The sequence below is a fragment of the Micropterus dolomieu genome, linkage group LG05, assembly GCF_021292245.1.
Source record: "Micropterus dolomieu isolate WLL.071019.BEF.003 ecotype Adirondacks linkage group LG05, ASM2129224v1, whole genome shotgun sequence".
Taxonomy (NCBI): domain Eukaryota; kingdom Metazoa; phylum Chordata; class Actinopteri; order Centrarchiformes; family Centrarchidae; genus Micropterus; species Micropterus dolomieu.
Window position 1 is genome coordinate 3,467,790 of NC_060154.1, and position 27,877 is coordinate 3,495,666.

Below are 27,877 nucleotides of genomic sequence, written 5' to 3' on the forward strand. Positions count from 1 at the left end.
TAGCGCCTGATGGTTCATTTTCTTGATTCTAAGTTTAATGTTGCCTGAGAAGAGGGCAAATGCCAAGCTCACTGAAAACTAGAAAAGCTGAATTATCCTGTGACAGTCTTAATTTAAGTTGCAGTGTTTTTATAAATGTATACCCAAGGTTTTTTTTTTATTGACCACACAGCAGTTGCAATAGCTGTAAAGAGCAAAAACCACATTAATCTCTACTAGCCACACACAAACATTAGGAGCTAGACAGAATCATACCATTTTGAACAAGGCTCTAAGCATAAAAAAACAAATGGATCTGTTACCTGGCAACAATATTGCATCCAACAGTGCCCCTAACTCACCAAATGTATCCCTAGCTTATTGTTGACTGAGTATCAAAACATCAACAGCGAGCTTAGAGGCATTTAGGGAGTTTTTGGGTGCTGTAACAAAACCAGGAAGTATTTCTTTAACAGAGAAAGTGTTATTTTGATACTCACTGAATACAATGAGATCAGACTGTTTGCACTGGGGAGGGCAGCCTGATAAGTACCAGTGTAAAAATGATTGTGCCTTCAGTATTGATTGTATTTGTAGATTTTTTCAATCATTCAAAACACAAGCAGCATCCATAAGACCCATTGTGGATCAGGTATGTTTACACACAAGTGAACTCTTTTAAAATGCAAGTAGAGAAGGGAAAATAGTATTGATTTAAGAATTATAAATGATATCCTCAAAAGTGTCTATCTAACAAGTAGTTTTGTCTTCAGTATTTAGCGTGTTACTTATGCTTATGAGTTACTGCTACTACAATATTTATGGTGTCCTGATTTTAATTTACCTTATAAGCCTGTATGTTACCAAATGTTGATCATAAGGGACTTTGAACTTCTCAACCACGATACCTAATGAGAAGTGCTGATCAAAAATACCATTTATGAGCCTATTTGTCCATGTAACCACATAAGAAATGGTAGTTGATTGTGATTTTGACAAATCTAGTCATAAAACTGCTATTTAACTGTTAATTATGTACACACACAGTTACTGCATTGTTCAACATTTCAGAATCTTAACTGAAAATACTTGAATTGAATGTCCAAAATCTGTAATAGTTGACTAACTTTGATAAACTAGTTACATTTACTTAAAAAAATAAACAAATATACAGAATGATAGTCTACATGTTCAGAGTAATGCACCACAGAGTGGCCATGTGGTGTTGTTCTTATTTTATATTGTGCAGGTAGTGTCCTCTAGTGGCCACATATAGGGTTTGCCCTTTCACTAGTTGAGTCATAGCACGCCTGTAGTATCAATTAATTGAATCCGATGATGACAGACTGATAAATAATTCAACCACAGTCACTTTTTGATGGATTTAATATATTGATGTAAATGTACTGTGTCTCCAAGCATTTTTTCTTTTGCTGCTGATGTTGAAATTGATGACAGTTATGTTAAAAATCCTTGTTTTTTTGTGTCTCAGAGATTCTTCACAGATGTGAGGCCTCTGGCAGGGCGTTGGCTCTTTCTGGCTGGTGGCCCCCAATGGGACGTTTCATATGGAGCAAAGTATACACACCTCTGACTGTGAACAGCACAGAAATGGCAGCAAAGTACGAGGCGTAGATAAGAAACTGAAAAGAAATGTGAGGATTACTTGCAGTGTGGATGAATTGTAAATAAATATATAAATTTATCCAATTATTCCCTTTGTCCAATTGTGGTCCGTCTCTCTCTGTATGCTCATCGAACGCCCTTTAAACAGCATAATTTTGTTCTGAGGCTTTTATAGCAGTAGTCAAAATTGTCTTAATTTTATTTATTTATTCAAATGCAGTTTCTTTATTTCTTAATTCCTACTACTCAATCTTCTACTTGCAATGTATTAAACTCAAATATTAAAATAAACTCAAATCATCTCCTGAACTCAATGTTTGATTTGTGTGTACTGCATTACCTGCGAGGTGATGGTGAGCTGAAGAGACTTGGTGTTGATGACGATGGCGGTAAGGACACTCTGAAGGACTGTGCCCACAAAACTGTTCATCCCGAATACTAAAGCAAAGCGGCTCCTGTTCAGCATCTTGGCTATCTGAAAACTGGGATATACATACATTTTTTTCTTTATTTAACCTAATGATCTCATTGAGATTTAAACCCCCTTTTTCAAGAGAGACCAGGCCACAGCTATAGATACAGACACCAGACACACCCACAACAACCAAAGGACATTCAACTAAGACTCTTAAGTTACACAAATAAGTACAATTTATGCATTAGTTTAAAGAAGTATGTTATTTTAAAAGCAGTGACAACGATTAATGGCATATAGTTCCAAGTCTTTAATTCAGTGTTTAAATTCACCAAAGGAGATCAGATTTTTCGGCTGCAAGTCAGTATGCTATGTATTCCACGTAAAGGGAACAGAGGGACCCGAGTGCAAATTATAGGAACTGGTGTTGCATGACATATAGGTGCAAGAGGAGGGGGTTTAGAGGGGAGCATACCACGTATGGACTTGTAAATAAAAGTAAGCCAGTGTATGTGCTAGGGTTGGGTGATGTCTTCAAAATTGGCACGCCAGTGTGTGAGACCTGAAGTGTAGGTGTGTATTTGTGTATCTGAGTGTGGGGAGAAGAGAAGTCAGAGGCAGGTACAAAGCAGGGATATTGTATAATAATAATAATAATAATAATAATGTTTGTCGGGATTAAACCTGCTTTCACAGGACGGTATAATGTGAAAGATTTAGGGATTTTACTATTACCGGCGGCTCAACATTGTGATGTCTGTTAGCCATCGCCAATGGTTTATGGCATCGTCTATTGGCCCAACCCTATTGTGTGCCTCCTCATTGATAATGAGGGCCAATTTGTCATTTTGTACATCAGTACAATGATGTGTAAATGCTTTACATCTAGTCACAAATCTCAGTGCACTATGGTAGACAGTATGCAACAAAGATAAAAATCGGTCAGGCGCATTTCTATAAAGCAGATCACTGTAATCAAAGGCAGTGAGAAAGGTTGCAGCATTTAATCTCAGGCCTTATTTCTAAAATAAAATCCTATTTTTAGTTTGAGCTTTTGAGAGTTGATCATCAATTAAAATACATCAACTATTTGTACATTTGGACTTGTTCAATCTGCTAAGCTTAGTTTTCTCAACATTCAAAACTAGCTTTAGCTGATACAGTTGTACAATGTTAAAAGCAGATTGTAAATAGGAAACAGTTTGATGTATAGTAGCAGCTCTACAATAAATAACGGTGTCATTAACATAAAAATGGAAATGAGCCTGTGGGATGTCATGACCCAAGCTATTAATATAAATAGTAAATAACAAACAATATCACAGCAGTCAAGTTAATATAAAAATTGCATAATGTTTGCATCAGAAACAACAGAACAGGGTCTGTAACGGCCAATAACAGTAACAATGATGTGTAAATGGCTATTTCAAGATTTAATGCTAAAATCTAGAACTGTTTAATAGTAGAGTAAGAAAATAAGACCCTGGTGTTACAATTTAGTACAGTAGTTGTAACGACACCCTCCTTCTTTAGATGACCACAATGGGCAACTGTGGACATTTATCATAAGGTCCTTATCTAAAGTAGATTTTAGACATCTGCATCTGTTTGGATAACCCATGCCCTGGCCAAGTCAATTTTTGGTAATAAACTACACACATTTAGATGAATTACACAATGCCAGAATGTATGACTACTTGGAGCATGGGTTTATACACTTTATGTAATAAAGTAATGGCCCCCCCTGACGAGGGGCATATGCAAAAAATGCTATACTGTGTACCTTGTGTAACCCCTGTGTTTGAGTTAAAAGCATAGACTGTATATCAAAAAGGTTAAAAGGTGCTTAGCAGCATAAGTGTTATCATATTAGGCTCTGACCCTGAGGTGTGACAGACTATGATGTTTATTTTAAGAGGCCTCCGATTCGTCCATGTAGATGGCAATCACGTTTCTAAAATTGTGCCTGGTTAAGGGGCGGGACCACCAGGCAGAGCGGATCTGAGTTAGGGTTAGCCTGCTGCGGCCAGTGTGTGTGTTTTCTCTGGAGGCAGTGACCAGCTGCAGAAGAAAGAAAAGTGTAATTTAATTAATATACAGGGACTGTTAGTAGCCTGGCTAGTTTATGATAGGTTTGTCACGCTGTTAAACTATTTTGTGTTTTGTACTGTGTTTGAGAGCTATTAGTCTGTAGATAGCAACAGGTTGGCACCTAACAGCAAGCTAATGTCCTACAGACACTTTCCCACTGACAGCACCCTGTGACCTGATGAGCACCTCTAGCTTAGAGGGAGACCATCCTGTGACTGTTTCTATCTTCATCTTTCTGAGGGGATTGCAAAACATGAGAACAGCGAGTCATCCAGATGGATGTTGCTGTGAAACTGGGCTTAACTTTACTGGGAAGGGTAAACATCGCTGCCGAACAGGCGCTCCATTGAGCAGCAAAACAAACAGCAAGGAGCTCAGTGACAGTCGGATCATAATGTTTATTAAACTCCATGGAAAATGTGAAACAGCACTGCGGGGCCACAAGGAGTCGGCGGATTCTCTGAAAAACTTCAGAGTCATCCAGAAGTTTGCCCAGAGGAAAAACCGCTTTCTCCTCATGTGAGTCTTCAGCTGTGGTGAGTGAAAGCATCTTTTATCATTCTGACTCTGCTGCTGGTCTGTGCATTGGCCAAATTGTTGTGCTGGATGGATTGATACTAGGCTATGGATTATGGATGTTGTCATAATATTGTTGTATAGCGGCTTTCATACTGGTTTATTATCTGAGATGATTATGCCAGTATGCCCTGTATGAAAGGTATGGAGCCGGGAAAGGGATATTGGTAAACAGTGTTTCCGTTACCATTGCAGGATCTATTGAAAGGGTCTGGATCCCTAAAACCTTGTATGCGCTTGTCATTGTTGACTTTAGTGGTGTTGAGCTCACTGCTGTTTGCTTATTGCCCTGTAGGCTCATTTTTGTCTGAGCTTGGTTGTGTATAATAATGCATTGATTTGTGACAGTGGTGTAACTTGTGTAAATGCTTTCCTCTCATTCTCTCTTGTTAAGTGTTTTATGGAGCAATGCTATTTGGTGACACAGCAGCAAGATAGTGGATTGTAGTTTTACTGGTATCTATGTTTTGAAATGGTTGGTGCACCACCATTGTTGGGATATTTCAAGAATAACTATTCTAGTTTTTTGTAACAAGAATAACACAAAACATGTGTATGGTAAAAAATAATTACACAACTCTCTACAGACACATATTGTATTTTGAAATTAAATTGTTATTATATAGTCTAATATGAAAGAAAAAATATCTATGCCCTGTGAGATCTAATCTTGAGTAGGCTTGTTCCCAGAAAATGTTTAATAATAACTGTAAAATAAGAAACCAAAGTATATCTGTTTGTGATTCCTAACTCAACTGCGTAATATAATTCCTTTATTCAGTTGTGATTTGTGGTTTTTGGTTTTAGTGTGCCACCCCAGGATTTCCAGTGGCCACATCTGGCCACCCCTAGGAAAATGTTCTGGATGGACAAGATAGATGTAAATCCTAATGAAGGAAAATACCCCAGGCTGAAAACAACCAGAATAATTCTTTTTGCTTGTGGTCTTAGTGGTGGATCTAATTGATTTATGTCATGCTCAGGGTGGAAATCTTTACAGTATTAAGAGCGACTGAAGACCAAATTACCCAGGAAAGTCCAAATAAAAATTTACACCAACCTACACAAAGGGTATGTAAGCAATTCAGCGGTAACTGTGTTACAACAACATTAAATATGGGTAGGATGTGTTTGGAGGTTTAGAACAATCTCCATTCACAGAACCATAACAGCCCAAAATGGCTCACAAGGCACATCTAGACTTGTTTAAAACACAAAGCATGTTGTGGTTCTGGTGCATTTGTGGCATCTTATATTTAAATTCTACACAGTAGATTTATGAATGTATTTATACTGATACATGTGCACACGTGCATTTTTGGCTGCAGACATATCCATAATGTATTCTTACGTGCAGATGGTGGTGAGCTGCATGTAAACTGTTTTGAACAGGAAGAAGCATGCGTAGCTGATCCAGATGTTGTCAGACATATCCATTAGGAATACAGACCCAGCGATCAGGAATGTGAAAACCCCCAGGACCAGCTCCCCCCACACAGACCACTCCAGAGACACGTGTCCCACAGCAACAGTGGCTGCAGCTCCTAGAGTAGAAACAATCACTGTGCGAGTCAGTGAATTACTTAGTACAATACAAAACTGTTATAGCTGCTGATATCTAATATCTAATTAGTGGTTTCATTATTTAGTTTAGGCATATTGTGGGTATTGTTTTGTTCTTTCAGAAATGTTTATAGGAATTCTTAATTCACCACAATGCAGTGACACAATGAAACTGCAACACAAACGTGTGTACTGTAATTATATTACATCTGGATGACAACATAAAAATGACAGAACAGTATCAGTGAATAATCACACGCAAAAAATAAAAATTTTTTTGAAGTACAAGATAATTTATCTCCATGTTTTTTTGGGGTTGGCACCTTTAGGCATTTGATATGACTTTGCCCTGATGTTAAAAGGTTCTGAAAAAATGTCACTGATTTCAATATTAAATGTAAAGATATCCTTCTGTCCAGCAAGAAAAAAACCCCTTCAGAATGTAGAAAAGCGAATACAGCGCCTTATTACATCTGCATTTCTTGGAAGTAAAACGAACAATCTAAACAAACTGGAAAATACAGAAAAAGGACTATAACATTATGGATGAGTGTCTCAAAGAGTAAATGAACTTGCAATGGAGCATCAACAATGAAAGAGTAAGCTGCAGTATTGGGAACAGACTGTATGATTTGATTTAGGAATTCAGATAATAGACAGAAGCCCCTTATATGGTTAATATATTTAGTGTGTGTGATGAATATTAATATGTCTACAGAGTATGTCATGCAATTGATTAGTCTTTGAAATTAATTTATGAAAATTTGCCACACACTTCATCCCTCACAGCAATATCACCAGCAGCTTTAATTTTCACTGTATCACATGGTCTTTCAAAGAGTCACTTTTTAAATATTATAGAGAAAATGTTTTCTGTTACTATTTTGCAGTATTAAAATCATCAGCTAGTTGAAAGTGATGTTTTTCATTTCAGCCACAGGGTGGCACAGTGTAGCCCTGATACATCACAAGTCTTGTTTCACCAGATATGAAGGAGATATGAGTCCTTTATCCCTGTGGATGGATAGAAAGTCACAGACCCCAGACACTTAATCTTTTGAGCATTGACTATTAGGACACTTGTCTCCCTCCTTCCTTCATCTACTCCCTTCTCCTCTCCTTTGGCAATCATTCTGGTTTACTTACTGTACATCTCAGACTCTCACATTACTTTAACTGGCTTGCTACATATGCACCACATGTACCAACTACCTAACTAACTAGTGCTGCCTTCTAGAACATTGTTGTAATTTCTGGTGGTTAAATAAAAACTAAAGTTGCATAAAAATTAAAGTCACATTCACTGAGGCTAGCGTAAATACCTCAGAGTCCTCAGAGACATGGATCCATTCCCGCAGAGCTCTTTATCCACTCGACTATGAAGGAGGCGCTGGGTAGAATTGCTTTACTCTTTTAAATGTGTAGGCTACATTTCCATTGAGTGCTTGTCCATTCATGGTCAGTCAGCATTAATAATCCAACATGGAAACCACTCCGGCCAGTCTATGTATTTAACATGTACTTAATGTTCAGTTCCCTGACTGTAGAGGGGGGTCAAATGGAGACTGAATAATTAGACCAGTTTCCACTGCAGTGTCAATTGGAGGCTTAGTGGGTTCAGCAGGAGTAAGCCATACAGCTTCATTCAGGGTATCAACAATGCAGCTGGTCTCTACAGTATGTTCAAACATTGCAACTTCATGCTTAATACCAAATAGTTGCTCATATCTACAGTTGGTTTAATTGGATTTATTATTTTTTCCTCTAATTTAGTCCATTTTATATCTGACAGGAACATACTGTCAAGAGAAAGTTGACTTTGTAACCATATTAAAAATCCTGTCCCTTATACAGGTACATGTATATACTACTAAATTGTTGTGCGACAGAGAGAAGAAAAGTAACTGCTCCCTGGAATATATGCAGTAGCAAAGATTTTTCCAGTCCAGGAACTGTGGGGAGGTGGATATGGATAGCAGGATTGCAGATAGTGGGCATGCTAAGTGCAGGACCTAACCTTAAAACTCTATCACCAGACATGAATGTCCCTATTTGGTGATTCTGCAAAACCTCAGATTAAAAAAATGAAAATAATCAGCAGGGGTCAAGATATCCTGACTTTTAGTCCCTAGTATGATTCAAGCTCCCAAAACACTGGATTCTATTTTCCATGATGCATTTTAATAGCATATTTGGTAAGACAACCTATGGATGTCAACATCTTTCATACTGTTAAAAATATCAGGCCTTTAAGCCCAAATTGAGTTAACCCTGACGGCATCATCAGTTTCACTGTGGTTGTTTTGAAGGTTCGAACACAAGCTGCAAATCACACTGAACCATTATGTAACATGTGTAGCACAGATGGGGAAAAATATGTGACCTAATGCTGTGTTTTGCTTTTTACACCGATTAGATAACATCATACTGGATGTGTGTTGTATGTGGGGGAGTACATTGAATTTGCAGACTTTGAGCTCCAGTGTGTGGCCTAAATCTAAACCAAAATGTATTCAACATGCACTTTCATGCCAAATTAAATGGAAAACCTTGGACATCCCTGACCCGGGGAAGGAATTCCTGACTGAAACTATGTTCTGAATACATTTTCCATTTACTTAAATATTCTGAATAAATTATCCATTGACTATGTTTGAAGTGTAAATCACTTGTAATTACTGCTTTAGAACACAGATAAATAGTTGGGTTGAGGTGCCCTGCAACTCCCTCTCCTTGAAAATAATACTGTACAAAACAATATAACTGAACATAACTAAGTTTGTTCTGCATACACATTTTGTTTTATCTTAATACTAATGAGTTACTAAAAAATGTTGTTTTCAAGCTCCAGGACATACAGTAATAAAATGCTGAATATGAAAATAGTAAATTGTGTTGTGCGCTTCTCCCATATTTTATCATGTTGGTAATCCATATTCATATTTCCCCTATCAGTTTCCACCAGGTTTTTTTCCTCAGGGATGTTTTCTAAGTGTGGAACAGAGAAAATACAACAGGAATCTTTGGGGAAATATCAGACATGGGCCCTACAGCTTGACTGCATGTTGGGCAGAACCATTTACAAGTGAAAGGCATACAGCTGGATATAGTTTACACAGAGTAATTGCCTTTGGTTTCTGGGGAATACAGGAATGTATCAGTACTATAATCAATAAAAGTGCACTGGCTGGACGGCAGCAGCTGCTAGACCCATCTGGGGATGAGATCAGGCAATTAAATAGTCTAATTAATGCTGCTCCTATTGTCTGCCGGGCTTTGGGGATTGAGAAATACTGATAGTAGAAAAGGATTGTGTTTTCTTTCTGTCTATTTATTCAATTATTTTTTGTAGTGGGATGCGGACAACACATAAGTTTTAATCAAAATGTTTGGACTTTGTTTGTACATAAACCACTTCTGTTTATCTGGATTCACAATTAATCAGTTTTCAGATTTTGCACTACAATTCCTATTGAGCAACAGTGCAGAATCAAACTTTCAATCATGTGAAATGTGGGTGGTTTTTTCCCCCCTTAATAATATATTTTTTCATTAGAAAAGCTAATGATAATCAAAGAAGGATTTAGATCCTAATATTGAGATCATTAGATCAACATTTTGGGAAACATCCTTATTCACTTTCCTTCCAAGAGTCAATTGAGCAGATCAATACCACTGTAACAAAACAAAATCCACCTACCAGCACCTCAGTTTACTATTTAACACGTTATGTCTTTTTTGTTTAATCTAAAACTAGACTAAAGACTAAAACCAACCTGTTGAGGTTTTACAGAGACTTATGTGCTTTTCTATTTCTTGGCCAGGAGAAGTAAGTTCCTTTAGTCCTGTCATCACCATTAGGTTGCCAGGCAACTAGCTTATGTTAAGACTTAAGTTATAAGTCTTAATACTGATGTATTAATGTAAGCAGCATTTTAATGTTGCAGCTTTATGAGGTGGCACATATTTTTCACTACTTAACATAGAAATAGTATCTATAAGTGTACATCATATTTTATAAGATGATCATATGTTTTGTGTGGGGAAAAATAACTAGTAACTATAGCTTTCAGATAGTTAAGTAAAAATTACAATATTTTCTTCAAAATGTATTGGATTAGCTGCTAAATACTCCACTGTGTTTACCAGCTACTTGCTATCTTTGTCTGTATGCTTTTTGTTGCTGGGCAAGTTGCACACAGGGTCTATCAGAGCTTTCTGCTGCGATTGGAAACTATGCTAATGAGATCACTGAGACAGAACCAAATCATTACATTCGTGGGCCAGAAAAAACAAAACAATAAGCTAAATATGTTAAGACGCTCCATAGAGCTGAGGGGAACTGGATATCATTCTCTGTGGGTTCGTCACTTTGAGAAACCTTTTTCATGTAACATATAGTAATTTGACCCATTGTTCATATTAAAATATGTTTATAAAAAAAAAATATAGGTTTAAGTAAATGTCCACATTCACTTTCTACTACTGAATGGAAAAGATCATATTGAGGAAGCAAAACAAATCAGTCGTGCATTAGTTACCTGACAATGTGCTGATGGCGTCCACCCCCCCATTGTAGGCTGTGAAGTTATGGGGCTGCATATAAACCCAGAGGAGCTGGACGTAGCTTGTAACCTGGTTAAAGCCGCATCTCCCAGCAGCTGCCCATATGCAGAAGAAGAGCACAGCCGCAGAAGAATAACATTTCTTACAGTCCCATATAAGCCTTCTGAACATCCTCCCAACCTGCTTGGCAGCTATCATGCCCTTTACCCAGACAGAGATGTCCAGGCTTTCAGAGTCGTGATTGTCCTCACCTGAGTTTCCCTGTTGTGCAGAATATGTTCTGTTAAGAAATAACCTGGACTCCGGCATGGGCAGGAAAAATGAGGTTATTAGTGATACAGAGACAGAGATGAGGGTCACAAAAGCTAAGCAATACAAGGACACACCACCCAAAGACACTAGCAGTTGTGCCAGCAGGGCACCGACAGCGTAGCCCAGCAGTATGGCCCCCCTGACGTAACTGGTCACTCTCTGATAATAGCTGGGCAGCACCATGCTGTAAATGTAGGAGAAATAGGCCACATCTGCTGCTGTGGCAGTGCTGTAGCAGAAGAAAGCCAACTGAGCCGAGTGGACTCCTGAGCCAACTAGTAACAGCAGAAATGCTGTGACATAGGTGAGCCCCTGGAGAATGATTACAGGCTTATACCTGAGGAAGTCTGTCACCAAGAGGATTGGGGCGAGGAGAACCAGGCTGGAGTAAGTCCACACAGGAATCACTTGTCTAGTTACCTGGATGTGGAGGAAGGCAGACAAAGAACTAATTAAATTTTTAAATACCTGCTGATTGCAAGAATATACATTATGATATATGAATAAACATTATGACAGTAGCACACCAGATGCAACTCCTCCTCTGTTCATTGTCAATGAAACATTACTTCAGCATGCTTATGATGGAACAGGATGCAGCATGAATGAGTTTCATAATGTGACAAGTTGATACATATTAATATTATGCAAAAAAGCGCAATGGCTGCTGCTTGAAAGCCAGGCCAATTTCAGCAAAATATGGTTCTTAAGTTGTTTTTTGTGTTCCACTCGCCTTGACTGAAATAATATTCAAAGATGGGTTTTTATGGCACTTGCATGATTTCAAAACGGCAACCTACTGTACATCTAACCTCCTGAGTAACAAAACAATGTACTGTAGATGAGCAGCCCGCTGTTGTATGTACATAGGTTCTACGTACTTGAAGTTCTCTAAAATATTTTATTTGACGGCTTTAGTTGAAAGTTATAATCCTTAAGATCTTCATGAAAATAAACCTTCATTGATGATTACGGGCTGCATTTGCTCTGTAATAGCCATTCAATGGATTCACATTCAGTAATTTCCTCTCTGTACAGCAGGGTTCAACGTTGCTCAGTCATGGCAAGTGGGTCAGAAACGTGCCGAAGTAAATTTTTACTTGCCTTTCCAATAACCAAATAACAACAAAGACTAAAGTTAATAGTCATGTTTAATCTTTATTTAAGAAAATTAATCAGAACAAGGACACAGTGTGTCATAGATGCAAAGCAATAAACATTCATGCATATTGAAAATGGTATGCTAATCCCCCCTCCTTCACCCCAGAAACAGACTCGTTAACTGTTAATTTAGCTACTTCCATCATCAGCTCAGGAACAAACGATGTATTTAATTCTAGTTGCTAGATTTACAGTACAAGCCTGGCGTGACATTTTACTTGCTCCGGGCAATCAAGTAATCCTTATTGTTGAGCCCTGCATAGTAGTTTTTATTGACCAGTCTGCAATCGACGCGCTGGATTCAGATTGCTTATAAGCACAAGGGATTCATAAAAAATGCATGCTTGTTATCCAGTGCAATTTTATCTCATTGATATTAGTCTCACTTTTTACTGTTGGCAATCTTTACAACGTATCAGACCTGTAATAAGCCACCTCTAATGCAAACCGAACATTTCCCTTGACTGTTTCTTAAAGCGTGCAACTAGCCATTTGCATCAGCGGATCACTTAAAATTTTTGCAAGGGAGTAATGGAACAAGAAGAGATGAAGCGTTCAACTCCAACTTAGCAAAGTAACCAACCTTAATACCTCAGGCTGTGTAAGTGAAAACAGGAATGGCAGGTTGATAGTAGTCTTCCCTAAAAAACAACTACACTATACACTTTGAGCACACCTTGGTATTTGTGTAGTCACTCTAGTATCAAATATACTTTGTTGAAATGGTCGGAACAGGAAATTGAATTTGTGGGGTCTGCGCTTGTTCACAAAATTAGTCGATATCTATAGCTTCATATGAAATCTCAGAAGCCACTCAGGACCACAGGTTGAAAAGGTAATTTGCATCACACATGGCTGAGCATCGAATGAGTGCACATTGAGTGTACCTGCCATAATTTGTGTGAACAAAGCAGCTCTCATCCTGCCTTGTACACCACAGAGGTGTGAAGGACCCAATTTAGTTTTTTCTTTATTCCACCATGTGAGGCAGGTTGAAGTATAGGCTATGCTGTTCTCCTGAGTTTGTACCAAACTTTACTTCAGGAAAAGAGAAGGATACTATGTCTTATATACTGTATATCTAGTTACACTAAAAAATGGCTAAAATGACTAACATGGTCATCAGAAATGTAGAGATGGTTTTGCAGTGCGATTACCCAGTTCCCTAAGGCTGTGAGACTCCTTAATTCATCCTCAGCAATCCACTATGTAAAATTTCTATGACTTATTATTCATTCACCTGTCATTTTGTACATAACGTTTGTTTTTTGAGTAGCATAAAGGGAACTACAACTTAATCTTGGTATACATCCCTGTGTTGTAAAATGATGAATAAATAAATCTATCTTGTTTGCTAAGGGTAGTTATAGTCCCTAGAGAATAACTTCAATAATAACTTAGGAATATCTTTCCCATACTGCCATTTACACAGACAAGTGAGTTGTGGATAACGCTGCACACAAAGAAGCTCATGCCCACACCCTTCCAAATCGCAATAACAAGTCATTCTGTTCTGAGCATCAAGCAAGCTGATTCATTGATCCAGCTCCTGTCAGGAGGTGGGCTCAAAATGGAAAGAAAATAAGATATAAATGTTAAACTAATAATTCTTTAGCAAGTATGTAATTAAAAACAGTCCTTGTAGGCCAGAGAAGCATTGCAAATATGTAGTTTTTTTGTGTTGTGGCATGTAGTGGCTGCTAATGGATCCGTGGTAGTTAATGTAGTCATAAGTATACATGAACAAAAATAGTCATGTAAATGTCAACCTACACCTTTTGTCTACATTTCTTTTTTTACATTATTCATATTAATTTTATATTAAAACAAAAACTGAGCAAATCTAATAACCTAAGGCTTCCATCACTGTATGACAGTCATATATCTCATTTCATAGCTCAGTACTTCACCTGCTCGCTGGTGAGATTCTTGTAAGTTCCCGTGAGAAACTCTGTCATGAAGGGCTCTATGGGTCTCATCATGGAGCAGAAACCATAGATGCAGAGCAGCACAGTGGGGCCCACCCAACCAGCGTAGCAGGGCATGTAATGGTCTGCCCAGCAAGGCCTGTTGCCACACTCCCCGCTCCAGCAAAAACCCATCGTTCCTCTCCGGCTCCCCAGGGACTTCTCGCTGTGTCTGGTGAGAGCACAGTCTAATTTAGGCAGTTTAATCTTTTGAGATATGGAAGCCCCAGATAAGGCCAAGGTGAGACTGACTATGAACACCAAGTCACCTGCTTTGCCATTGTTGTTCCTCTGAAGTTTTCCTGGCTAAGGCGAGACAGGAAAAAATGTGAGGCTGTGAGTGAAGATATATTAAGATGAAATATGAGGTGGTGAGCCCCTGGGGCTCCAGCAGGTTATAATAAATACTGCCTCCTCCTCTGTCTTTATACACAACACCCTCATTCCTGCAGATATTGAGGAAGGGGTGGAAGTGAAGCAGAGGAATATGCATGAGTGCGTGCGTCTGAGTGCCGATGTACGCACCACCGTGCTGCCCCATACACACATGTGTGCCTGTTTAGCTTCTGCCACCATTAATCAGTGGAGTCCAGAACAATGTTTTATGCATATAATGTTTCAACGCGGTTTAGTTCAAAGAACTAATAAAAAACTATACTTTTACAAAATAATTCATGCTTCTTCTTCAGTTTTATAAATAAAAAATATAGTACTGTAGGTACTTGGGCAAATCCACAATTATCACTCAGCTCTAAATTTAATTCACCCAAGAGTAGCTCATCTGACCAGATAATCCTGATATTCAGCATTTTTTCTTTGTGAGTTTCATAAATAACAAGTTCATAACTTTAAAGTTAGTTTTGGAGTTTGAATTTTCAATACTGAGAGAAAGAAATAAGCAAGGCAATCATTCCAGAGATGAGAATTACTGTAGTCTGTAATTTAAAATATCCAACGGCGAATTATGACTCACCAGTGGGCTGTCAACAGAAAGCTCTGCCTCAGCTCAAACTGTCAGACTGTCTCCATGACTTAATTCTCAACATCAAGGTCACTGGCAATGAAAATATTACTCGTATTTATATATTTGGCATTTTTAGTTTAATGTTGTCAGATTTACAGTAACATGGTGTTCAGTGAATATGACTGGAGGGAGCAGACACAGAAACACTCAATTTGACCTTTACAAAGTAAAGAAGTTTTACTAATATTTTGCTTTATTGTATTCTAATCTATTAATTAACATAATCTTTTTGATGGGCTGGTATTAGTATCTGTTTTAGAACCAGTAATAGAAAGAGATGGTTATCATTTTCATAAAAGGCGCCAGCATACCTGAGTTTTCATTCATATGCTACTGTTATGAATGTTGCTGGCATTTAACATCCTAAGTTCCAACTCAACATGTGTCCTAGAAACCGTTTTTACTGATGTGTTAGTTACATTTTGATGGATAGTTGCTGCTTTGGTTATGTTCATTGGCAAGGTTTTTTTTTACCAGTGAAGGAAGTGTAGCCTTTCTTTGAATGAAATGTATTTGGGTGATAATATGTTACTCTCAAAACATATTTACTATTGCAAAGTAGTACCATACAAACATATTTTGTAGGAGAGTGTTGGAATAGGTAAGCTTTAAAAGTTCCCCATTACAACACCCAACTGGGGAAGACTATACACCTAACTACAGGAATTAAGAGCAAAACAAAAAGGTTAGAGTTACAGACATTTTCCTTGCTCATACTTTAAGTACTTGTAATTGTTTAAAGTACCGTGTCTGTTAATGTGTGACTGGCTCACCTCTCTTTGATCATACTTTTTTTCTCAATCTCTTTTCCAAGTGTGATCTTGTATAAAACCAGGAGAAGTGCCTCACATGTTCTCAATGCACTCAGTTCCTGAATAAATAAAGCTTAACTGACTAACTTATAGTAACATAATTTGTCCTTTTTATCTTTCGGCATTAATCTAATCAGTACCACTTTTATATACTTTTTGTATTTATTGGATTGCTATGTTTGCTTTGGAAGACATATTCAACATATATGTTATATATATATATTGCTCAGCTAATTTATAATAAACATTGACAGCTATAATAGTATGTTTTTAGATACTTGCCAAACAGTTCTCTTTCCTGGATATTCTGTATCATATTTTTTCCTATACACTTATAATTGGTCTAATATAATATAATATAATATAGTGAAATAAATTATAACAAAAACACCCGACATAAAAAATAACATTAACACAACACGACTGCAAGATGCAGTGCCAAGATCACCGGATCTTAAGCCCTCGCCCACTCTCTGGACTCATTACGCTCTTAATCATCTCTGACCTGCAGTCTTATTCCTATTCATTTACAACAGACAGAGATGGACCTCATTGTCACTTTGAGGAGCCAGGCTACCTAATTTTCTTTTTTCTCTATAATATTCTCCAGACTAAAGTGATGATCAAAGGCATCTATCTTCCATTTCCCCTTCCTTTCCATCTGTAAGTTCACTGATAAAGATAGTGTAAAGATAGACAGCCTTGTGATAGCTTGAACAGATCAGGGCCCGTGGGAGGCAATGGCAGGTAAATGTCTGAAATTGCCTGCTGTGCGCAGTAGGGCCAAATGGAGCTCAGCATGGTGAAGGACATCTAAAGGCTCATGGAACTGTATTACTTTGTGTCACCTGCACCCCTCAGAAAAAAAAAATCTGAAGAAGAAACTATGTGGAATTTGGGGTGAACTTGGACTGAGATTGACACTTTGTCGAGTAAGCTCTGAAATTCTGTGGTTAACCCTGCTGTGAACAAGAAGTTTGTTCATGGTTTAGCCCCACAGCCAACACTTCCAAAAAACTGTAACAGCACAGCAAGGATAGAACATGACAACGTCCTCTATAAGAAATACTTATTAAAATCTCACCTTTGTCAATGGTAAATCTTTTACTACATATTTTGTTCTCAACAGCATTGCACTTGGGTTATTAAATTACCCTTCTATGGCCATGCTTAATATTTCAATTAACCTATTTATCCCTTCTTCATCGTCACTTCTGAATTGCAGCATTTGACATAGTGAATGTTCAAAGCCAACCCAGATGCATTGATTCTGCTTCACAGACCAAACCCTTCTTCCCACAGTCTCCTTTTTTTCTTTCTTGCTGGCAAATCATATGAGGCTGCTGCAGTCAGAAGCCTGACTTTGAAACAAACAGTGAGTGTGTGTTAGGTGGAGGGTGTGTATTGAGGTGTTTGTGAGACTCAGATAAGCATATGTGTGCAGTGGTTTGGCTGCAAAATAGAACTCCCACTGTGTCGAGCTGATAAGACGTGGAAGTTCGATGCGTTTCTTTTTTCCCACCCTTCATTATGGCTCTTGTTGATTTCACTGGACAATGAGTTGTACTTATAATTAGGTGGCTGAAGCAAGTCTGGTTTACACAATGAAGACAAACACAATATAATCCAACATCACTTACATGCTGTTTCATATTTAAAATACTTAGAATTTACATATGGTAACACTTAATTTGGACAGTGCACATTTGATATAGTGTCATTTGCCTATTCATGGCTGGATTAGAGGGTTTGAGGTACAAATCTGCTGTTGAGCCAATGTCAAAGTCTCCATACCAATTTACTTATGGATATCTAAGTGATAATAATATGAACTAATATAGCAATAAAGGTGTTATGATTAGAGTTTGATTAAGCAATTATACAGGACGTGCCTTAGTGGAGATTGTACTTGCGATGTACCAGCAATTGTGATGCGCTGTGAACCTTGGATTTTGGGGGCTCTAGAGGGCACAGTTTACCAATGTTGCCCAGCTGGTAATTTAGGCATTTTCCTATTACCTGTATATAATTCTAACCTAAGCATGAACCCAAATCATTAAACTATGTTTTCCATATTTTAAACCTGAGTCACATACTTAATATATTCACACATGATGTATAATATTTCAAATTGTTACTGCACAAAAATTAATCTTTTGAGCATTCTGGTGTCACGACTGAGTGTTAAAACATCATTGCATTTGACGTTTTTAAGGAAGACTCTGGGCCAGAAACACTAAAAGATGGTCATAATGAAGAACCCCATAACACTAGATGGAGCTCTTGCTTCAACATACACCCGTAACATTACTCCTCATCTCTGTGATGCAGGGTGCTCATGACACATTCCTGACAATTTTGACAGTCTCAGCCTCAAACTTGTGAGAGCTGCAGAAAGAACAGCACATGATTGACACACTGATGGACAGACAAACTGTGAAAACCTAAAAAACCAGCTGTCCTTGCCATGCGGCCATCTGCCACTTCCTGTCTAATTAGATGATGAGTGCTTTGATTGGAATGTGGGCTAAATTGCTTGATATTTTGTCCTCATGTTTTGAATTATCTTTAGATTCTTTAGTGTTTCTATACAGTAGCAATAGATGTAGCATAATTAGTAATAGGACTGGCAATATAAGCAGTAAATAGATCATAGCTGTAGTTGACAACAGCTGTGATATATTGACATGCTTGTACTGAAGTTGTAACTTGGTCTACAGAATCATATAAAGAGTTGCATTGTTGGCTTACAGCTAAGCCCCTTTGACATTTTGTTCAGTCGACCACGGGGTAACATTTCCTGACACTAAGAAATATTGTAAAGATCCAGGATTTCACAGGATGTAGTATTCACCTACAGAAATGTGGAAAACAACATGCTTTATCCTTCCAACTCTGACCAGAATCTATAATATGATGGACACCTCTGGATGTCTGGACATCGCTGCTGTGATCAATACCAGAAAAGATATGATTCATACAGTAGAACCAATTTGTCACAGGGGCAAGTTCCTCCTTTTCGCTGTCAATCTGATGAAAAATGAAAAATAACCTTTTTCATCATGGATTCTGGTATAGCACTGTTTTTGTCAGCCCTGCCGAATAACATAGCTATTTTCTTATGTGATGCATAAATAAATGATCTCAGTTTCCAGTGGAAACACTGCCATGCCAATGACTCTGGATAATTATCTACTGTGGACAGCCAAGCAAATCAAGAAATTACGTTGAAGTGTGTGTAGGAATCCACCCCAATGGACTTGGTTTAAAAAAAAAATAACTGAAAAGAAAAACTTGTGGAATTCAAATGTCACTGAATATCAATACGTCAAAGGTACTGTAAAGCTCACAAGGAGCTTTTTCCGATCAACACTTCACATTTGAGCCAAGTGAAACTATGGCTGTCTGCACTGAACCCAACCCTGTGACATTTAAAAGGGGAACCAAGGAAGGGTTTTACTGCCCCATCGCACAAGATGACAGTAATATCTCCAGGTGTGTGTGACAGGGATGATAGCAGTAGTTAGAATTTGTGGCACTCAGCTCAGTTGCCCATACTTGTTATTTCGCTTTTAACAGAAGCTCTCTGTCCATTCATCCATTCACAAAAGTCCAAACTATCCATAAAGGTGTGCAAGCGCCCTGCACCATTTGAAATTAAATATCTTACTCATCTTTTACGCCAGTGGTAGAGAGTACAATGAAGAAGATTACTAAAGAAAACATTTCATTTTATTAAAAAAAATCAAAGCAGGTCATTGGGATGCTAGGGACTACATTATAGCCATGCTCTGTGAGGTGCTGCTTTGTGCTAAATGCTAACATCAGCATAGTAAGTTGCTCACAATAACAATGCTTAGCAGGCATAATGTTTACGGTGTTCACCATCTTAGTTTAGTGTGTCAGCATGCTAACATCTGCTAATAAACACTAAACGCAAAGTACAGCAGATGCTGAAGTGAATGTCATTAGTTGTGCTGGTATTTTGGCCATAAACTAAAGCTAATACCAATAAAATGTTTGACACGATGATGGCACTAGAGGAAACATCAGGGGATACAATTACTTACTTAACTGAATGGCAATCCATTTGACAGTTGTCGAGATATTTCATCGTGGACCAAAAAAGTGAACCTATTGACCATCCACTGACATTGTCTTGCAACATGTTTTTAATAATAAAAAATAATAATAATGGCCTTGCTGTGTATAATGTCACAGGGTTCATCTATCTTACAGGTTTCCGAAGTTCCAGAGGATGAGAATGGTAAGACGAGTGGAAACTGCTATTTCTACTGGTCCTACAGAGGTCACAGATGACTTAATACCACTTTAACAAGTCCTAAACAGATAAATGAATTGACCGACTCAATATGGCAATATTCACGCCAGTTAAAACATATCTATTAGAAGCCATGCATTAAAACTCATTAGGGCTCGTTTGGAAAGGATGGGAGGTCTTTGGCACCAATCAATCAAGGTCACTGCTAAGATGATGCCATGCCGTAGCTGGAGGGCTCTTAGACTGATGAGTGTCATTGGCTTCTGGTGAGCGCTGAAGGGCTTATATTCCCCACACTGGGCTCCCCTCCTTGCAGACGAGTCCTGTTCTGACAGAGAGAGCTGCAGGAAGAGGAAGGAAATAAAAGCTGACATATCAGCACCCTCTCCACATCTTGTCAGAGTTGTCCTCTTTTGGCCCGATCCAATATCCAGAACCTCTTGTTGTCGTTTTCTTTCTCTCTTTCTCTGTCTGTTTTGTTCCCATTCCTATAGGCTGATCAGGTTAGCTGTTCATTAGCTCCCTGTGTGGGGGTGTGCATGTGTGCAAGCATACTTTCAGTACTCCTTTACCGGTACCTCTTCCTCTTCTTGTTTCTGTCTTCCCACTCTTTACCATCTTAATTTCTCTGTTTATTCTCTCTGCATCGTGCTTAAAGTAATAGATCCAGATTTGTCGGGGTAATCGTGGCAGAGGAGGAGGATGAGGAGAAGGAGTAAGAGGAGTTTAAGAAGGAGGAGGAGGAGGAGGAGGAGGAGATTAGCGTAACAGTTATTTGGTGTGCTGCTTTTTTGGTTCTGTGCACCACTCAGCCTTTCGTTTGACAGCTCTTATCCAGATCCTTCAGGGTGCTTCCTTCCGCAATCAACTAATCATATTCTTTACAGTGCTGTCTTTTGTGAGACTCTCTATTTTTGGCTCACATCCGAACAGGAAACAGTATTTAGTGCTTGTCATTTGGGCAGAGATATGAGAGCTGTATAAGCTCAGGCAGGATTTGAATCCTGCTAATAATTGAGATAATTGGTACCAAAAGCAAACATTTAGGACACTTGGCCTCCTCTTACATAGACAGATAGATAGATGGATAGATAGATGAGGGCAAGGCAATCAGTTTGTGACCTTTTCCTATATTTAAAGACCAAACACACTAAAATAACACTGGATGTCTCTAGAAACACAGATCGTTCATTTTAACCTCTAGGCAATGTTGCCAGTAAATGTGCCTCTTTGTGTCCTTTCTTTTAATCATCAGTCCATGTTAATGGGAGACATGAAAGAAGAGAGAGAAAGAAAAGTCAAGGGAAGATAATGAACTGCGCTTGATTTAGGCATTAATTATTCTAATGAAAGCGGGATATCCACTTTGAGGTCAAATAGAGCTACCTGCAGATACATTTGGTATTGGAAGTCATACTGTATTTTATTAATACATTCATAGAAGAGGGGTAGTGTGGGTGAATGCTACTACTTCATGACCTTGCCCATTGAGTTACCCTTTTGTTGGTGCTCTCTCTTAATGGGATTGCTTCATTGTGAATTAGTACTGCATTGTTGGCTGTCTGAAAACAGCAGGCAATCGTATCTCTGTAAACTGCAGTACATTATCATCACTTGACAAAGAAAAAGACAATATTGTTGAATCATAGCACTTATTTTCTATTGAAGACTACATATGAGTTACTTCCAACTAGCAAAACATGATATATTTAATGAAATAAAAAATTTTAACTTCATACGTATATTCCCAGTGTTTGTTTTGACTTGTGTACTTATGTGGTCAAAATAGACTGTATATAAGAAATGAACGTAGTCATCGTGACGTCACCCGTTGGTTTGTGGACTGCCGTTATGAAGCCTCGAGTTTGGCTGATAGGGCGCCGCCATGTCAAGTTTTTGCAACCAGGAAGTGCCCCGAAGTAAACTTCGGGGCTAACGGCCGTGTGCGGAGCTAGCTAGCTAGCTTAGCTAGGTGCAACTGTAACTCACGTTAACTGTCATTTTAACAGGGCTGACAACTTTGTCTAGCGAACAACAGTCTTAAAACTACACAGCCAACAGCCAACTCCTAATAAGCTTTTTCAACGGCGCTAAATTTAACCAGCGCCGAGGGTACGAGTCGGCTCTAGCCTGATTGACAGGTCGCCAGGGTAACGACTTGTCAATCATAGATAACCCCGCCCTGAAACATACTCTGCTTTTTGGTCTATTTTAAAATAAATGGGACCATAATTTACTAAATGAACATCATTTTGTGTTGAAGAAGACTTGAAACTAGCGACTGAGACCATAAACTCATCTTGAAAGTGTTTACTGGGGTAATTATTCAGCTGAGAAATAGGGTCATTTTGCCATTATTTCTAATGGAGCCGGACTTCTTTTTGCAACCAGAAGAGTCGGCCCCTGCTGGATTTTCAATAGAATGCAGGTTTCAGGGACTTCCGCATTCACTTCATATTGCAGACTGGAAGCTTCCCGCTTGGTATGGAGTGATAGTGCTCCCTACATTAGTGTTCCCTTCAGGCTTGACATTTTGGTTCAAAATCTGTGTGAAGTAAGAATAGTTTATAATTGCACTGTAATTTTGCCACACAAGCAGTTAACCAGCAGCAACAACTAGCTAGACCTCTTCCTTTTTTCTAATGTGGGACAACACTGAGCCTGCACGAGCTTCCAATGATTCAGCAGGTGCTGAAAAACCATAAACAAAAAATAATGTCTAGTAGGAATCAGAGTTAACGTTAGCAACTTTACTAAATAGCTTTCACTTTCCAAGTTGAATAGAAACTGGTCCTCTTAAATGTTGAATGCTGTTAAGTTGCCAACAGTTGATAGCAAAAGCTATATGGGCTTACTGAAAAAAGGGGGGAAAAAACAATAATGCCATATAAACATTCGTAGGATATATGATTATGAGGTGTCAGTGACACATCACAGAAGTTTAACTGTGCATCTCCTAGCATCGCTGGCTCTCAGATGTAATCTTTACTCCAAATTTACCATAAAAACAGCTCCTTCCAGACAGTGAAGAGATATGAAGGCACAGGTTAATGTGTGTGTATATACCTTTACTGCCCTATTAAAGAGACTTTCAACTCACTTGAAAAATCCACATTATGCCACATCTCTGGGACTTCCTGACTTGTGAGCATGAGCATCTGTGCTGTTGTCAACACTGAGGTGCTCCTTTGACAAAGCGAGGAAGTAGGTATGAACTTTGTGAACTTGTAAAATGTTGGTTTGAACTTGTGCACCACTTATAGTGGCGCTAACAGCAGTTCTGAACCAGAATACAGACCCCATAGCCTGTGCTCTTCCTCTGCCACCGTTTCCATCCTTTCTAATTAATTCTCTGTGGAGCTTCACACCTGCGGGGGTGGACCAACTCTGATCTCTTGTTTCTGGCTACAGGGGACAGTAATAGATTTTCGCCTATACAAAAAAAACTCAGGTCACAGGGATGGAAGACATTATATGAACTTTGAAGATCACTGTATCTGGCCATTTTCACAGAGTCCTGAGTTCGATTGTCACCCCTACCTTTAACCCAGCTGGTCTGCTTTCTAACTTCCTTACTGTTGTTCTGATGTTGTGGTCTGTAGGGATGCACCGAATGATTGGCCACTGAATTAATCAGCCGAAAGTAGCAAAAAAAGCACTTTTGGTGTTCGGCTTAATAAGTCAAAAGGCCGAAGAAATTTTAAAGAACAATTACGTTGATGTGTCGGCAGTGTGGAGGCATTTTAAAGTGTCTGAGAAAGAAGTAAAAATTGCCATATGCAGACACTGCTCTGCTGAGTTGTCTCCTAGTACATCCATTCAATCTGTGGCTGACTTCTTAGAAAAGGCAACAAACCTTCTGGCCCGCTTTGAGTATTTGTCACTCGTTTGTGAGAAGGCGATTAAGCTAGCTGCACCTAAACATGGAGTGCACATGTATTCAAGCCTTTATGGTAAATCCACTGAAACGGACCAGTGTGAGCTGACAAGCTGGTTAGCGACTTTATCCTGTCATTTTCTCTCTTTAAGTGTGAGTGTATGAGAGTCCTACATGAAGAGAGGCTAATAAGTCCTCATGTTGCGCGATACGAGAACCACTTGCGACATTTATCAAATTAGGTTGGACTTGATGAATTTAGCGCGAGGATACACATGTGGCTACGTCTGGTTTTCAAAATAAGGTGTCTATACAGGATGGAAATAAGATTTATTGGATTATATTCATAGAAAGTATAAAACATATTACATGTGTACATTAAAAGTAAATGGATACATGTAATTTACTTTGCTGGACCCTCTCGGGCCTCGGACCCACACACCATAGTCTGATTTATGCAATGGTAAAAATAAAGGCAAAATAAATGGAAAAAATGTGAATGCACTTTTTCAGTATTCGGCAATTTTTTTCCTTATATTCAGTTTCGGATTTGGCCAAGAATTTACATTTCGGTGCATCCCTAGTTGTCTGCTTGTGTCCTTTTGTCAATAAAGAGCAGCTGTGTACCACAGTTGCATAGAGATCGGGTCCGTTTCGGCAGGTGGAACTACATGAGGACTGTGTGGTAAAAACGCTGGTGATGGTGATGTGATAATCAAAGCAATCAGGATAATACAATATTTGTATTAACAATATTTGTGTCCAAAAAGTGCTACTAAAAAAATTGTTTTCAAACAAAAATTGAAAGAAGTTGTATGAAGAATGAAAAAAGGGAGCTTGAGGCGTTCCTTTCGTTGAACAACCTTGTGTGATATATAAACTACCTTGATACCTTGAAAGTTATCAAAGCCAGATTATAGCATTGGAAATGTGTGGTGAGAAGAGTTTTCAGACACCACTTTATGATCCAACAAGCGCTTTTGTTATAATATGTCAACATATATCATCAGACGAAGCATGTTCACTGTTTTGTCTTAATGTCTGCATGCTCTGTTGTCTACATGTCTGATTAGGTTGCCTCTTAGGACATATTTTGCTTTGCCACATTACAAGAAAGAAAAGAAAAGACAAGACGTGAGAAAAGAGTTCCCCTTTTCCACTACCCTCATTGGGGAAAAAGTAGCATTAAGTTTGGCTTTCCAGGAATGCCACTCAAAATGTTGTCATGAAATGCATGAATGTACTTTTGTGACAATACGTTTTGAGCTCCAGTAGTCTTATTTATTTGGTAGTTCACAAATATTAGAATATAGAATATGTTAATCCCCGGGGTGTGTGTGTGTGTGTGTGTGTGTGTGTGTGTCTATGCATCTATTTAAAAGCGCCATGTATAGTTTTCAGTGGCCTCTACCAGTGAGCTTGAGATTGCAACCACTACCTTCCCAAATGTGTGCTCGTGCACGTGTTTGAACTCATGAGCGGGTAGGTCACTCATGACTGAGACCAGTGGAGAAGATGTGTACCTGAATGACAATAAATCTAAATTTAATGTTGCTAAGCAAACAGCGGCAGACCCATGATAACATAGCTGGACTTTGTCAAGTCCTTTAAGTGTTTGAAGAACAACTAGGAACAAAATAGTAATGTACATTTACTTTTGTTTATGAAATGCAGACATGACTTCATCTCCTGCAGGAGTATGCATGAATTCTGACTACATGTGTTGCGTACCGCAGCTCGACTGGAAGTGATTTTGAGCCACCTTGTTCTAGAAAAAGCGTTTAAATTAACCAGTGTTTTAGGCAAACCTCTCCCAGATTCAGATGAAACTGCCAGCCTGAAAGCACACTAAATTTCATCTCCTTAAACTGTTGGATAAGAAGAAACCTTGGCTGCTCTCAATTGGCGCCCAGTTGTTTCTGATCGGAGGCCTTAGAGCTGAGCCAACGAAGCATCTTGTTTGATCTGCCACGGCTCTGTTCCCTCATCCAGACAGAACAGTGTGAGACATCAAGTCAAAGCCAAAAAAGACATCTATAATTAGTGAAGTAAGTTAGGCTCCACCTCTCAAGCGCCACTCTCAGCTGGCCGAGACCCCCAGTATAAACACACACAGTCACTCATACCCACTGTGCCCAGCCCCCACTTTAAGATTCATCTACACTCATAGCTATGGTTTGTAATTGCATCACAAGCCTAGTTACTGAGAGCTAGCCTATTAGGAGAGCACCAGAGGGGAACATAACATTTTCAGTTTCAATTAGGTCTATGAGGGCATACATAATGCACAGGGGAGGTTTGGTCCCCTCGGATCGGTGAACTGATGAACTTGTGGGGAAATGACGCAGCAGTGGTCGAAGGATCTGAGCTGAGCTGACTGCTTGTGCTGCATAAGGCTGTAAGATTTGTCAGCGTTTAAGTGAATTAGTGTGTACTCGTTGGAATGTGCAGATAAGTTTGGAGTGTGTGTGTGTGTGTGTGAGAGAGGCAGTACGCTATAAAAGAGAGGAAATTGCAAAAGACTGAACTAAATGAATTACATTCAAACTCACGAGGCTACAATTACCTGGTGTGGATTTGAGCTGCGGTGCAGCAATGGGACCTTTTGTCATGCGAAATGTCTCCCCCATTTTGCATCTGCTGCTGCCCATTTCAGTATAATGTTCATAACTTATATGATCTTATATGATGATCTTATTTGTTATGTAATCATCCCATCTGACTCTCTCAGAAAACATTTGTTTGCATATAAAACACATGGTTGGGGTCATGTCCCAGTTTGCATTTTCTCTAGAGGTGTTCGATATGGGATTTATCACATCTTGTGACCTATTTCAGTCTTAAATATGGACTAATCTTCTGTGCCTTGGAGCTAACTCAGTGGTGACATTCAGCTGTCAGCTGAGCCACTGCAGCTTACTGAAAGACCACACAAGCTAAGAAACAATCAAACAAACATATAGGGCTTAGAGACCCCTAGTTTCGTCTGAATGAAATGGTGAACTTGTTTATCCAAGACAATCAGAAGCAGTGACTTCGATCCATGCTTTGATCATTCACTAATGTGCATTTGAATGGTGCTATATTACCTTAAAAATGGACATTACATAGTCACTGACTACAAATATTTGTACTGAAGTGCATTACATTAATTGAATCAGCAAAGTGATTTGTACTTTCCTTTATTTTTACTATAAACACAATCTTTGCCTAAGCTTAAAGGTCCAGTGTGTAATATTTATTTACACACTGGACTTATTTTTATTACAGAAATGCAATATAATACACATAACTATGTTTTCAGTGGTCTATAAAAGTGTTACATAATGAACTGTTATTTTTTCATTACCTTAGAATGACTAATTTCTATCTACGTACACCGCGGGTCCTCCACCATGTTGCGCCGCCATGTTTCTACAGTAGGCCAAATGGCCAAATGGTTTTAGACAGCGCATTTCACCACTACATGGAATATGTACAAATAAGAACAACAAGTAACAGTAGTAGGAGTAGACTGGTTTATTAGATGTAAGAAAAGAAGTGAAATTTGGACAAATGGAGGCCCACACGTATTATTTAAAGCAAGAGCCACCGTAGCATCTGCTGCGTGCTTGGAAAGGGAGGGG

The 27,877-nt window shown here is 38.7% G+C and overlaps 1 protein-coding gene across 1 annotated transcript; it reads right to left on the reverse strand.

Annotated features, from left to right (window-relative positions):
• Positions 1–1,397: 1,397 nt before the first annotated feature.
• Positions 1,398–20,992, reverse strand: LOC123971243 (thiamine transporter 2-like). The gene is made up of 8 exons (XM_046049954.1): positions 20,930–20,992; positions 20,561–20,715; positions 20,330–20,393; positions 14,200–14,562; positions 10,792–11,548; positions 6,039–6,231; positions 1,946–2,087; positions 1,398–1,622 (listed from the first exon to the last, which is right to left on the reverse strand). Exons 1-8 carry the CDS (start codon positions 20,990–20,992, stop codon positions 1,479–1,481), a joined length of 1,881 nt encoding a protein of 626 aa, XP_045905910.1. The 3' UTR covers positions 1,398–1,478.
• Positions 20,993–27,877: the final 6,885 nt, after the last annotated feature.

Coding starts and splice junctions, on each gene's coding strand:
- LOC123971243 (XM_046049954.1), bottom strand. CDS start 20,992: ATGGTAAAGAGTGGGAAGACAGAAACAAGAAGAGGAAGAGGTACCGGT. Junction 20,394..20,560: donor GCAGTGACCTTGATTGATTG/GTGCCAAAGACC, acceptor TGACCTCTGTAG/GACCAGTAGAAATAGCAGTT. Junction 11,549..14,199: donor AGAATCTCACCAGCGAGCAG/GTGAAGTACTGA, acceptor CTCCACATCCAG/GTAACTAGACAAGTGATTCC.